This window comes from Borostomias antarcticus, assembly GCF_949987555.1.
Source record: "Borostomias antarcticus genome assembly, chromosome: 15".
NCBI classification, from domain to species: Eukaryota; Metazoa; Chordata; class Actinopteri; order Stomiiformes; family Stomiidae; genus Borostomias; species Borostomias antarcticus.
In genome coordinates, this window is record NC_140248.1 from 8715279 (window position 1) to 8730804 (window position 15526).

The 15526-nt window shown below is 42.6% G+C and overlaps 1 protein-coding gene across 1 annotated transcript; it reads right to left on the reverse strand.

Moving 5' to 3' along the window:
- Positions 1–1204: 1204 nt before the first annotated feature.
- Positions 1205–15185, reverse strand: pigl (phosphatidylinositol glycan anchor biosynthesis, class L). Its single transcript, XM_084449418.1, has 7 exons — positions 14890–15185; positions 14560–14659; positions 7690–7780; positions 6032–6099; positions 3907–3938; positions 2113–2246; positions 1205–1608 (listed from the first exon to the last, which is right to left on the reverse strand). Exons 1-7 carry the CDS (start codon positions 15176–15178, stop codon positions 1480–1482), a joined length of 843 nt encoding a protein of 280 aa, XP_084305544.1. The 5' UTR covers positions 15179–15185; the 3' UTR covers positions 1205–1479.
- Positions 15186–15526: the final 341 nt, after the last annotated feature.

Consider the following 15526-nt stretch of genomic DNA (forward strand, 5'->3'; position numbering starts at 1 on the left):
CCTACTTTACTTCCGTGTTTTTATTCCCTGGAATCTGTACGTATGATTGAAAATAGGTTTGTAGTTAACAGATGGGTTAAAGAAAACGTGTCTGCCTGCACATTTTAATAGGCTCTGTCGATAAAACTGATAGATCTGGATACAAGATGGAGCAGGATCGCGTGAAGCATGCAGGCGGATGCCATTGTGGGGCTGTGAGATTCGAAGTCTGGAATTCCCCAGACCTTCTAGTTTTCGATTGCAAGTAGGCCTGATTACAACTAAAAGTTTCTTCCAACTCCCTCAGCCCATCCATTATGTTTATATTATTTTATATTCAAACATGACTGTGTGTCTTTCTGCAGCTGTAGCATTTGCACAAAGAAGCAGAACCGTCATTTCATAGTGGCTAGAAGTCACTTTACACTTCTACAGGTAAAACGGAAAAATACATAGCAGCTACGATTTTAAAAAGTGTATTTGCTTTAGTTGTCAATTAGCCTATATGTTCACGATGTCCCCTTTATTACAGGGTTTGGGTAATTTGACTACATACACATTTAACACCCACACTGCCAAGCACACATTCTGTAGAACATGTGGAGTTCAGAGTTTCTACACCCCACGCTCCAATCCTGATGGATATGGTAAGAACCCCACAACGATTTAAGAACCCCACAACGATTTAAGAACCCCACAACGATTTGCCACCGAGGTATTGATTTCTTGAATTTTAATCAATTTCCAGTCAATTCATGAAAATCAAATGTCATAGGTGGATTATCTATTATTAGAATAATCTACAATTGGTTTGAGGCTTTCTTGTCAAATATTGGCAAAGTTGTTGATCCAGTTCCTGATTATGATTGCACCTTTACCTCGGTCTTTTAACTGGCCCAAAATGCCAAATGTCCAATATGAAACCAACTTTACCTCGACATATTTGCCTTTGTTTATGCTACAAACCTAAAAAGCCCCGTCATTAAAGGTAAAACAGGGGTTGTACAACACTGAACATGTTGCCATGTGCTGTGTTTGTGTGTCCCCAGGCATTGCCCCACACTGTCTGGATCCAGGAACTGTTAGCAGTGTAAAAGAAGAACAGTTCTGTGGGGAGAAGTGGGAGGAGAGTATGCAGAATCACAAAACTATTAGGGGCATGTCCAAACTTGCAGAAGACAACACTCACAGCATTGAACAAGTTCACAAGCATTAAAAAGGGACTTAAAACATACTTTATTTACCATTAAACAGTGTAGGCTACATTGTATTGTCATCATATTGTCTTCCCAACATACCTTTTGAGAATAATAAACTCTATTGGTAATTATGACTCAAAATGAGTGTATACAGCTGTCACGTCTTAGTAGGTACACGTAGGAGTTAGAACATTCTCACAATCATCAATTTCAGTGTGTGGAACAAAACTCAAGTAATTTGGTTAACATCCTGAGCCACATACAATCAGTGCATAGAACATGTGCAAGACATTCACAGTCTTTAATAAATCTTCAGATTCTTTGGTCCTTGTGGGATGACTTTGAATGTGTTGACAAGCATGTAGCGTGAAAACAGAATGTAGAGGTAACGAAACCACAGGAGTTGTGTGCGGTGACAAAACATGGCCCTCTGAGGAAAGTACAGAGAGGGGTTTGTCGGACAAAGATTTATTATGCAGTTGTCAAACACCCTTCAATTGATAGCAGTTTTTCAAAACTTCTGGTCTACTTATATATTACGCAGTAGTAGAATATGTGTCTCGCTAAAGGGCGGAGCAGCAGTATTCACAAATAGAGACTACATTTACTATCAATACCAGATTCTTGAAAGCCAAGCCAATTGTATGGACATTGTCTTTGCACTTGGTATAGCTTGGCTGAGATATTGGTATATTTATCACACTGTGTACAGTACATGTCAACATGCATGTACCTTTATTATCTGTATAGCTTTGTGTAATTTGTAATTATTTGCAAACAATTTTTAGAACACATCATGGAGCCGGCAGTAGCATTTCACTGTACATGGAACACTGTACCATATACATGTGATGAAAAAAATCTGAAGAGAATTTAGTAGTAGTCAAACAATGTCTATTTAGAACCTGATGGTGCAGGCTTATGACAGGCTCACCTTGGCTTGCTGGTACTCCTCTGGGCCAATGATACAGCAGAGCTGGGCAGGGAAGAACCAGTTGACTGGGAGCTCCAGGAAGGAGAGGTACTTCCTGAGCACACCGACAGTCAACAGGGACAGGAGACAGCAGTCTGTGAGACCAGAGAGAGTCACCTTTCATTCTATTTTATGCTCACACAAAGGTAAACGGCCAACTAGTGAGATATGCTGTACATGGATAAAAAACGAGTAGTGATGGTGATGATCTGAAAATAATGGTGATTTGTTGAGGAAACAAACGCAAGGACTTCAGGATAACGCACATGAGTGGTATCCAACAGAAGTCAAGCAGAAAGGTGTTGCGGGGTCTTATATTCAAGCAATACACAGGTATGACGCTTCCAGGGATGTGATTGGCTAACCCATCTGTACACGTCATAATAAAATGGCGGACATCATCAACAGTGGTCAAGAGTACAGGCACGTGATATGAGAAAGGGCGGTAAATCTTGCAGGGACAATGGAACAAAGAAAGGTTATTCTAGGGCAGACAAGGTCTGAGGTGTGTCGACCTCCTGGAGAGGTCATCCTGTTATAAATTAGGTTAGCACAGCTAGGGGTTTTGCATGTGAAAGGTTGAGGGAGGTAGAGTGAAATTACAATTTCTATGACACATCCAATCAAACAGTGATCTGATACTGGTAAATGGACTGCATTTACTGTATATAGCCCTTTTATCCAAAGCGCTTTACAATGGCCTCTCATTCACCCATTCACACACACACACCAATGGCGACAGCTGCCATGCAAGATGCTAGCCTGCTCATTGGGAGTTTGGGTTCAGTGGACTTCCAAAGACAGGAGGAGGCGAGATTCAAACCGCCGACCTTACGATCATTGAACAACCCGCTCTATCACTGAGCCACAGCCGCCCCCACTGTGACTACTGTGATCATAACCGGACAAAGAGGGCATATGAAAGTCAATCAATAAGCTAATCACATTTGATCTAAAATAGAACTGTTTTTTGTCTGTAAGTACAGGGTGATATCCCTTCACTTCATCAAGACAATTATAAATCCCATCGCGCTCAGTAAATGTTTTCTAAAATATGAGTCATAATGTGACACAGCATCTGTTCAACACTCAGTAGACATTTTATTCACAAAATGTACAGTAGAATCACTCTAGTCTGAATACATTATGTAGGCTAATAGATGGGAGATTGATTCATCCTGACTCAGAGGGAGAAACATGAGATGAGAGAGGGGGAGAGATAAAAACCATTTGCTGCATTAAGATGGGTTTAAAAGAGTGACCTAGGGCATCATGTTGCTAGAGAATAATATACTGAAACTTTAATTGTCATATCATAGCCCAGTAAGACCTTAGGACATGGCAAGGTAGGAAGTAGGTAGGTAGTAACTTATTAATACCTGAGGGGACAAAACACCACCCTGCCCCCACTCATCTTGAAATGAATAAAAACTTAATCTGGAAATGTCCTGGTTCATATTTCTTATCCACACTGATTCTGAATCTGGACCATGACATTTTAAAAATGGGGCCTAGATGTTTTATTGTGCTCCTACTCGCAGTACTGACTGAGGAGCACTGGTGCAAGTTCAACAGTAGAGGGCACTCTTTAACTATCAATGTGACAGTACTGCACAGTTTACCTCTATCAATAAGTGATAGGGATAGAAAAAAATACAAATAATCATGGTTGCATATGACAAATTTGACAGATCTAAACACTGTGATATTTGAAAAGTGCTTGGTGAAATACATATGTAAGGGTTCAAAACTCACCATCTGATACTTTCCCAGTAGAAGCAAGATAGCTGTTGGTAAAAGTACACAGGCTTTGAATTGAAAAAAGTACCAAAGATTTGACATTTGACAGTATTTGACCAGGGAAAGGATATGATATGGTCCTTCCAGCTAATTTTCACAGGCCACAGCTCAAGTAGGTAATAGGTCACCATAAAATGTCATGAAAGGTATTGTAGCAGTGTTGTTGCCTATAAAAGCTACAATACCACATATACTATTGGGTACTCTTACTGTTTCCATCGTGGTAGATGTTGGTGAGGGAATTGAGATTGTAAATGTAGCAACCACAGTTGAAATGCTAGACTTAATTATTGCGTGCTGCTCATTGTAACTTATGGCTAATGGTCATTGGATGTTTTACATTACACTTCTCCACAGTTGCTACAGTAACTTTATGCCAGTGTCTCAAAAGCTAGAGAGCAGCTAATTTTCCCTGTATAAGCTAAGTTCAAATTAATAAAATAAAGATGCCTCTCTACCCTGACTTGAGTTTTGTTAAACTCAAGAACAAAATTACAACTCCATAGCAAATCCTCTGGATTTGGCTCTGAGGAATTAGTGCAAATCACTTAAGGGTTCAGCCCTAATGGGAATCATGGGATCTGGTTTGTCCAGCAGCTCCAGTCTTATCCAGGGATGAGGGCTGGCGATTGGATGAGAGCCAGAGACGCAAAGGAAGAGACCACTGACACACTAGTCAATGAAGACATCTGTTCACTGGAGCTACGCTCTGTATCACCCACATCACTATGAAACACAAAGCATTCTTCCATTTCAGATCAGTCTGATGCAACCGGATTGGCTGGACTCGTCCCAGAGCAATGCTCCCCCACCTCTCTTCTTCAGGAGGTGATTTACTGTGGTTGTCTAAGAGCAGGGCTGTCTGTGGAGTGTGGGTTTGGATGACCTCTCAACTATGCAACAGATGAATTATGCAAAACGATGTGTGTGTGTGTGTGAGTGTGTGTGTGAGAGAGAGAGAGAGAGAGAGAGAGAGAGAGAGAGAGAGAGAGAGAGAGAGAGAGAGAGAGAGAGAGAGAAAGAGAGAGAGTGTTTGTGGTATAAGAGAGTGGGTTAATTGGGTGTTGATGTGTGCCTGGATGTTTAGCATGTGGTGTGTGCTTCATAATTATGGAATCTAGGAATGTAGCCTACACGCCTGTTCCTGGGAACATGAGTAGTAAACCTTGTGTACATCACTAGACACAGCGTGTTGTTCAGACAAAAAGATCAAAACATCGTAAACAGCAGCAGAGTAACCATGTCAAAAAAAACAATTCCCTCTTTTGACTGACTTTAAAGGGCACAGTCATGCTTGTTTCAGTTGATATTATTTGGATTAAATGCTTAAATTCTGTGGTTTAGCTGTTTCCCTACATGGAAAATGGAATCACGGAAATTGTGGAAAAGCTTCAAAGGGTAAACATGTCCAGTGACGTTATACTATTGTGATACAATCATCTCACATTTACAAGGGGTGTGGAAGAAGGTCTAATCCAAATCTAAGCCTGTTGGCAGTTATATAGGCTCAACTAAACTGTATAGGCAGAGCCTCCCTCAGGTTATCTGCTTAAGAAGATTAATTATTTTGGGACTTGGACATGAGGCTTCTTATTATTATTCTATGCTTGTCAATGAGGTTGGCAATAAGCCAACTCTCCTCTCAAAGTAGTGTGGGAAAGGGACTCGGGTGATACATTTGAGGAGAAGGAGTGAGATATCCTATCGGGGTCTCCAAGCAGGTGTCCCGGCATATTAGAGTGAACAAGGCTAATACAATGCATACAGTGAACCGTGGTCATGCCCAAAAATCTCTCTGGTGTAGTCTCCACGAGTTTATGATGGGAATCACAGGTACGGAGTATGAGTTCTGCCCTCGTTTGGGATCCATGTTGTCTTAGCCATATCATGAAACCCCTAGTAGACTGGATACAGACTAGTATTATGATAGGCAGACAGATAATAATGAGAGCATGGCGGGCACCAGAAGGCCCAGCATTTTATGAGTGGCTTGCAGAATTGGGTAGGGTAGCTGCCTAAGAGAAGATTATTTTAAGAATTTTTGAATTTTATTTTTTTGCAGTATTTACAAAATAAATACCTGACAGCCTTGTGGATTGCTGTATGGTTGGCATGGCCACTCACTCCTCTTTCATCGAAGGTCAACACCTGAAACAACAAAATGGTCAACTTATGATATCCTGCCTGCCAGCTAACAGACAGCATAGGGAAGTCAGTGTATAAATACCCATATGCCAGAAAGAGAAGGACATTTTTCTCTGGTTAATGGAGGCTTGTCACATGTGTGTCTAACAGCAGAGGCTTGGCAGGAGACAACTGATATTTAAAATACTTTTTCTGCCTCTGTGTCTGTGTACCAGAGGAAACGGGGGGAAAAAACAGGTCAACGGGAAAGAAAATGTGCTTGAGTAAAGACGCAGCAGTTTGCGAGGCTGAGGCTAAATGTACCATGATTATTCCCCTGAAACATGAAGGGCCACCCTACATACTTTCTAACTAACTCATGGAACTGGAGGAGCAAAACAGGGATAATTCCTCATCATTAACAAGACTTAAGGAGACACTCTAGATCAAAAGGCATGACAACATTTCTGGAAACGTTGGATGCTGCCAAACTTAACACCTAATAATAAGAAAAGGCTCCAAAAAGGCAGGCGTTAAGAATGCACGCCTGGCTGTAAATGACTGTGTAACATACACTCTTGCTGGATGAGTTGCTGTTATTTCATAGCCATCAATTGTTCACAGCTCCAGGAAACATCTGGGAAACACCAGTGAGTCCTGCTTTGTCCCCATACACCTCAACATCACTACATTTTCCACTTTTTAAGAGGAATTAATCCAACTCTCTCAATTAACAACTTGGCAGTTTAACCAAATAGTGATCTTTTTGCCTGCACAAATTACTATTCATCTAAGATCTACAGTACATGGGATTAACGCCCTTTGCAAAGGAGCTCCAATATCTAATATATACATTCTCCAATCTAGAGGCATATCTTCGTTCATGATTTATGACAAGATGAGAGGAGAGACTAGTATGATCACAAAGTTAGCTCCTGGGTGTATCTTTGATAACAAGCACAGATCAGTGGAAAAGCTCAAACAAACAAAAAAAAGATCAAATTCTTCGATCTGAAGAGAGCTACATGCATCCTGCTGTGTCCTCCCCTAATTATCTCTCTGAGTGCAGTAACTATGTTTATTGTCTTTCATCAGAGAAAATGGTATACTTTTGAGGCTTGTCTTGGTTGCTAGACTGGGGGGGGGGGAGTTTAGAGTTTCCAGATTCCTTTTGGTCAATTTTCTGGAACTTCCCTGCGTGGTTGATGCCAATCTCTGAGTAAACATGGAGGGAGGGGCTCACATGCACTGCTTTGCTAACATCTTCTTCTGCTGCTGCTGAAGAGACCATATTGCTTCTGGGACAGCTTCTGTTATTTGGTCTAAACACAAACGGAGGCTTACATGGTCCTCATTATCGGGGCCCATCAGCTTAGGAAGCCCCTTTGAGGAATAGACTGATGCAGTACAAATGGCTAGTTGACTGCTGTCAAAACTGATGTCATGCCAAAATGTCTTCATCTCAAGATCTAAAAATGTATTAAAGTATTAAATTAAATGTCCTTAAGTTATATTCATCATAGGTGGAAAGTGGAAAAATAAGGAATTGGATGCAATAGAGGTAAAAGTGGTGCTATTGGACACTAGTGTATGTTCAGTGAAGAATGATCGTACCATGTTTATGGAATATGCTCTTATATGCTTCAGGATTAGAGATGAGGTCAATGAGGTGCTCCATTCCACCTTGGGGTTGTCTGGGAGTTCTCTGGAAGACAAGGTGAGGGTTGACACTGTTCATGAGAGTTACTGCACACCACATTCCACCATATAACATTAGTACACCAACACAAAAGACAAACTTTCTGGTTCTGCACCTATTGGATATTGTGGAATTCATTCTCCATGAGCAGATTCGGCCCCAAGCTAGAAAACAGTTCTGTTGTAATACAGACTGCACCAGTGCATGCTGGGAAGGGTCAGTGGGGCCCCAGCATCCTGTTCCAACTGAAACTATGGCCCTGGGAGAATAAAGAGCATGCATCACACATACAGCCCCTGGCTGCCCCACTGTTCATCTACTCAACACACTGTCTGTGGAACATCCCTCACTAGCTAAAAAATTATCACCCTGGCTGCTTTTTTTCTCTCTTCCAACTCTCTCCCTTTCTCTCCCCCCCTCCCTCCCTCCCTCCCTCCCTCCCTCCCTCCAGAGACATCAAACATTCAAAAGAGAGAGGCAGTGAAGCGCATAGAGTGATTCAGACACACTCGGGTCAAGGCGGTTCAGTTGAAAACAAAGTCCTGAGGGCTTCATTAGAAAGGCGGGTGGAGGCAGAGAGAGAGAAGTTAACCCTTTCTTTGCTACATGTTGATCTAAACCAGCAGCCGAAAGGGAGACTTGGCTGACACAAGGGAGTGAGAGAGAGAGGAGGGGCATTGGATGGGGTTATGGTGTGTGAGAGGGGTGTTTGGACAGAGAGCAATGACATGTCTTGAGCATTTGAAAGTGGAGGGAGAGAGAGAGGCGGGACGCGGGGGTGAACAGAGGTCGTCTCACCTCCCCCTTGGTTCCTGACAATGGAGCAGGACAGCCGAGCCAGGGGAGGGAAGTGATGGATAAGGACACAAATCAAACGCCTGCCATGGCTGTGGGGGGGGGGGGCCTGGGCCGAGGAGTGCTGTGTCACAGGGGTGGGGGTTACAGGGGGCTGGGCTGGCGGAGTCATGGCTATAACCTCCTTTGTCATAGGTAGTTTTGAAGCGGCCTGAAGAAATCTGCACACTCGCTACACCATTAGGTACACCAATACATAAACGAAGGAAGTCTCAGAAAATAAGAAGAGATACTAGAAGTAGTATCCACAAAAAACATGGAGAGGAAACGTATCTTTCACAGTTTGGCAGCCTCTTTCTTTCTTTTTCTTTCCTTCTTTCTTTCTTTCTTTCTCTCTTTTTCTTTCTTTCTTTCCTTCTTTCTTTCTTTCTCTTTCCCTCTGAAGAATTGTTTTAAATTTGTCGTTCCTATGCAAGCCTATTTTTTGAGAGAAATTTGTCTTTCACCCTGGCAACCGTAGCTAAGCAGAGGAGAAAAAGAAGGGAATAAAGAAAAATGAAAAAGAGACAGATGATCTACCTGACCTTTCTAGAGAGATGCAGTCTGAATGTCAGCTTCACTATGGCAACAGTACCAAACGGCCTGGAGTAACCTTGACAGCCCCCCTCCTCTCACTTTGCATGTGGATGTCTAATTGATTTCAGGCATCTGTATGCAGTTGTTGAACTTTGCCCCACTAGAGCGGATGTGTGTGTGTATGTGTGTGTGTGTGTGTGTGTGTGTGTGTGTGTGTGTGTGTGTGTGTGTGAGTATGGATGTCTGACAGGGCTTGTTTAGTCTGGTCACATGGGCCTCAGACCTAGAAAACTGCCAGGCTCCTGTCCCCACAATTGGCTTGCTGTGAAAAGCACCACTGTTAACTCCTTCTTGGTACACTGGTATTAGACACGATAATACATTAGTGAAAACATTACTTAACATTGCCTTGGAAAATCTGGAATAGCCTGTTAAAAATTGAAAGTCATACCAAAACAAGAACAACACACAATTCATTTATAAGCAGGTCATGTGACTGTCTGTATCACTTTCTTCTACAAACACACAGAATCCAGATGCCCTTGACCAGAGTGTTTTAACTGTCCTGTAGTGACTGCATTACCAGTGTTCAGTCCCTGACATTACAATCATGTACATTAGTCATTTAGCAGACGCTTTTATCCAAAGCGATTTACAATAATTGCATTGAACTCACAAGTGCATCTCCTTTCTAAACAAGTGACTAAGAGCATAATCTAGTGCTGAAGCCAAAGTGCAAGAGCAGCAAAATATAAATACAATAGGTGCTTAAGAGGAAGGATCTGGGGAGTACTTCTTGAAGAGGTGAGTTTTGAGCCTGCGACGAAAGATGGGCAGCGACTCTGCTGTCCGGACGTCAGTGGGCAGTTTGTTCCACCACTGCGGGGCCAGGACAGAAAAGATCTGTGACCATTTCGATCGAGCACAGGGGCCTCAGAGTGACGGGGCAACCAATCGCCCTGAGGTAGCACTCAAGTGACATAGGAACACAGCGAGGGGTCCATGCCAGGGCCGGCCCAGCTCACTACTAGTCAGTTACTGTCCTCTGCTTCTGGTGAATACATCAGCCAGGGCTATTTTCACTCTGGAACCAGATCAATGTTATATTAAACGCAGTGGGGGGAGGATGCACTGACTCCTCTCTGTTTTACCCCCGACTGGCTTTGGAAAGCAGCAATACATAACTCCACTTTAGGCCACTGGATCACAGAGAAGCTGTATTATAGCATGGCTGATGTTATGGTTTACCACAGAGTGCAAACTTCCATCCGAATGACCCTCGCTGGTTTTGATCAGGCTGTTTTGGACAGGGGACAGAGTGGGAAGGTTGTCTATGTTTAGGGTTAGATGCCTTCGTCCTGAACAAACTTACAGGAGGTTGAGAGGCAATACAATCAGACTGAGGGTGGTTTAGGTAAGGATGTGGTAACCTCTGCAGAAGTGAAACAGTGACTGAGCTGCAGAAAGAGTGTCTGCTCCAGTACAATCAATAATGTACTAAGTGGAGAGAGAGGTTGAACTTGTGCAGGGAGCTCTCACGGTGTGCAGGGAGCAAATGGAGGTTATGTCAGTGCAAGTGGAGAGGCAGCAGAGCGTGCTCAGATCAGGGCTGATCACAAAGGCCCCATCATGAACATGACCAGGGGCCCCAGAGACTGTCAACACAGCTGTCCTATTCATTGGGCATTAAGCTCTAACGAGGTCCACCCAGTCAGCCTCCATCTGATCAGCTCATAGCCACTGACTAGAGGAGAGAGGAGAAGCAGGATGCTTTATTTCTGGTCCACATACTAAGACCATAGTGCAGGAGAAAAGCCGATGAATAATTTGGATGATGCAGGCTTTTTTTCTGCACAAACAAGATTTATCATACGGCTCTGGTGACCACAGCTGGTCAAAGCCAGATTTGGTTTTGACCAGCTGTGGACATCAGAAGATGACCAGTCAGCCAATCATCACACAGGACAAGCCTCTCCCATGAAATGGCTATCTTTGCACTGTCCTGTCTCGTCCCTGCACCCTGTCCAATGTTGTCTCCATGTTATGCCCCATGCCCAAAAGCAAATTCCTAGTATGTTGAAAAACTACAGTGGCAAGTAAGCACTTTACTTTATTGAGTTTATATCAGGGACAGTGCATACCAATCCAGTTTGATATACATGAAGAATGAATAAAACGGTAAATATGCCAGCATTAGCAGGGTTGCTAATTTTCAGATGAAAGGTAATACAATGACAACAACATGCTGTCCCCCACCCATGATGCATGTTCCTTTGTGGGAAAGGAGTGGTAACGTGATATTTTCTTCATGGATATGAATATATTAAATGCTTTAAGTGTTATTTCTTTTAAGTGCATAGTATCTAACTACCAGAGCTCTAAACTCTGTGTGAAATGTAGAAGGGCCCCTGAGCACTTTCCTAATATTCTGGAAATCCAGAAAACTGATCAAACTACATGTGTCTGGTATATGTGACGGACGAACGCACACACGCAACGTATACGGGTCGAACATCCCTTCTACCTGATTCCATCGGGTTGGGGACAACAGACCATGCAGGTGCGCCATCATTGAACAAGGTCAACGGGGGGGATCACATGATGCAGCAAAGCTAGGTAGACGCAAGCCAAATGGCTCTCCAAATAAGTCTGTTATAAAATCTTTAAAAACACCCCAAAAGTTTCAATTTTTAATGTCATTCGGTCGGACAGCTGCAGTATGGACCGGAGATGCAAGACCAAACTAAATCCATCTAATGGGCAAATTCTGACAACTGTAGAGAAAACTACTGAGACTGGAGACCAAGAGGAAACTAGCAATATCATGGCAGCAGCACAGGAGCACATGTGCGAAGGATACGTAGGGGTGGGACCTATGCCCACCCCCCCCCCCCCCATTGCTCTCTGTAAAGCGCATTGTGTTGCCTCTGTATATGAAATGCGCAATACAAATAAAGTCTGATTTTATTTTATTTGAGGAGATAAGAAACGGCAATCAAGCCCTCTCCAGAAAACTCGACGCCAATACTGCTGAGATCAATAAATCCATCTCTGGACTGAAAACGATGATAGATAAACTCAGCTCCCGCGTAATTGAGGCTGTAGAGCGCATTGGTAACAACTAGTGGGAACAAGGCCAACAACTAGTGGTATTTTATTTCATCCAACAATAACTAAACTACGCAATCATACACTATAGTATGTGGATTAAATGGTGGAAAACTACGCTGCAGTAGATGATTATCTAAACTCATTGGGATACATATAGCAGTGGAGAATAGCCACTGGGGAGAGGCACTAATGATGTCATCACTGGTTGGATGGGAGACACTGGTTGTTACCAGTCGAAAGGAAACCTCACACAGAAGAAGTTGAGTCATACACAAACATGTGGTAACCACCCAGTTGAAGTAGGATTTATGGGCTCTCTGTGAGCACTGGTCTCTTTCTACAACGCCCAGTGGCAGCACTCTTCTCTCTGTATTTGGGCTGGTTCACAGACTACTATCTATCTCTCTGAATTTGTGACATGTCATTCTATGTGACACATTCACATCAAAACTACAATTAAGACAACCCAGAAGTATAGTTAATGAACATGCACGTATGGCTCAAGACAGTCCGTATGTAGCCAAACTGTGGACAATAATTTACAAACATAAAAAAAGAAAAATAGATCACTGTGACCTAGTTTGGAGTCTGAAATATGAAGTGCTCACAGTAGTGCCAAAATTTGTCCCATGGCCCTCAGCAGTTGGCTTCAGTAGACAATTCGGTGGGGGTGGGGAGAGAGAAAAAGTGAAGGGGAATGAGAATGTGCCAGAGGGGGGGGGGGGGGGAGAGGTGGGGGTAGAGCATAACCTCCTTGGGGTAGAGGTTGTTGTCTTGGAAAGTAGTTTAGGGGTGTGTCCTTGGGCAAACACCAAAAAACACAGAGGGGAGGCTGAAGTGGGTCGAGACGAGAGCCAGTTCAGCACAAATGCAGACAGAGCTGACTCAGATCAAAGTTCAGCCATATTCTGTGTGCACAAGATTATAAAATGGTGAGCGGAGGTGTGTGTGTTAGTTTGAAACACAAACTGTGTTCCATGAGAGACAATCTGGGAAGGCAGCCAGCTTATTACTGAGATTCCAGGTCGGTGTCTGAGCTCAAATGCCACTCCTGGCAAGTCCTTATGTGTAATTTCAATTGCAGACTGCCCTGATGTTCTGAGAGCCTGAAGAATTTCTTAGTACAGCCACTCAGGTTGTCCAGAGAGGTTGTCCCCCCCCCCCCCCACCCCCCTCCAGTATGTTTGCAGTGTTTTTTTCTTTCCACTTTCTCCATAACAGGATTTTAGCACAATCTTCTCTGACTCATGTCTGGCCTAAGAAATCAATGACAATGCCAGTAGTCAGAGGAGCCAGAGGACTGTAAACCTTACAGCTGCATCAACAACACCAATGAGCAAAAGGCATCAGATCCGAGTGCTAGCTATAACTAAAATCCAGCTGTTCAAAGACAAAGGGGTGGCTTTATGTTTTCTGCACAGTACCAAGTATAAAATAAATACAATTCTGTTGTTTTTCCATAACTTTACAGAAGACTATTGACCACTAGATGTTTTATTGTTCATGAATCAATATGTTTCTTTGTGAATAATCTATGAAGACCCTGCTTTGGCTCCCACCATTGAGGTCATGACCAGTCCCAACCTGACCTTCTTGTTTGTGATTAACAAAATAATATCCAGCAGTACAGGGGAGTGTGAGCTCCGGGGTGGAATGGACCATGACCAGGCACAGCCTCCTTAATCAAGGCAACAACAGTTGTCAAGACAACAACAGTTGTTTCTTCTTGGGAAAGAACATTGAACGAAACTGCAAATCATGAAGCCATATTATATTCTCATTCTGTCTGAATCACCAGAGATACAATACCAGGCTGCAAAAAATGGAAATTTCAGGGGGCACAGTGTTCTGTTGGGATTGACAACCTCTCTATGCTTTTTGGACCTTATCGTTTGATGACATAATAATACCTCAATGGGCCTGACTGACTAGGGGTATAGGTATCTTGTATTAAGAATGATTCACTGTTTGCTCTGTCGGACACTGCAGGGATGTGGATGGGCTAGGCTGGACCAATTTGATGTGCCCTAAATAGGCAGGCTTGCTGAGCTCAGAGTTGGAGGAGGAGGGGGGGGGTGGGGGGGTTGCTGCTTTCTTGAGATTTGTGCTTATCAGGCTTTTCAAAATGTCAGCTGCATGTTCACGTGTTATTGTTGCTTTTTTTTTTTCCATAGACCTAGAACTGGGATGTCTCACAGTAAAACTATATACTCGTAAATTGACAATGCACTGTGCATCCTTACAAATGTTAGTATAATATCGTTCCAATGTGTTTTCGACTGTTTGTGGCAGATGGCCCTTACTTGCGGTCAAGTACGCAGACTCTGGAGGCTGGTATTCCTAACGCTGCACAGCTGTTAAGAAGTTCTTCTTGCCGCTGGACGCCTTGATTGTAGAAATTGCCTAAATGGTAATTTGATAGAAAAGTTAGCCTGAGTTAGCATTATCGCATGTAACCAAGTATACATTACATATACATAATCCGTCGGTAAAAAATAGTATACTAGCTCATAATCTTAGATAACGTTAACCTATTTAAAAAAAAAAATGTAATGTTTAATGTAGATTAAACTTGGCGTGTTTAGATGACTAGTTAGACAGATCACGATAAATAGTTTTCGCTGAAAACCTACCTTGAGACAAACACAATAGGTAAACAGAGGCATTCAATTCCACAAGCCTTAAAATCGTTGGTGCAAAAAACATGCATTCATCATCTGGATGTGCAGTTACAATGAGTGCTCTGACATCGACGGATACATCGCTTGTTTGAGACGCGTGAGCTTTCTTCTCGCTGTATGACAGGAATTTCACTAAACATGTACAGGACTTTGCAAACTTGTTTCGACATTTATAATAGATACATTTTATCAAAATAAAATAGGACAAAACCACGAGGAAAATGACAAGAAAAATATTCATTATTGTTGACCGCTGATATAAATAATCCGTGTCTACACAAACTTCCCAATAGCAATGGTTCCATATTGTGGTATTTTCCAGTTCATTTTTTTCAGAAATATATTAATTAAGATGTGTGAACATAAATTAGATATACGAGAAACACAACAGGACATGCACATCGAAAGAACCATTGTCTTTAATTTCTATCTCAATTTACCACTAGGAACTTTAGTTCACTTTAGGGGGAGGTTTTGGGCGATACACCACGTCATCCTTCTTGGTGTAAAAAAAATAAATACTTTATATTATTCAACTGTTTTGAGAATTGTGGACATGAAACCCATTATAGTTATAATTAGTTCCACA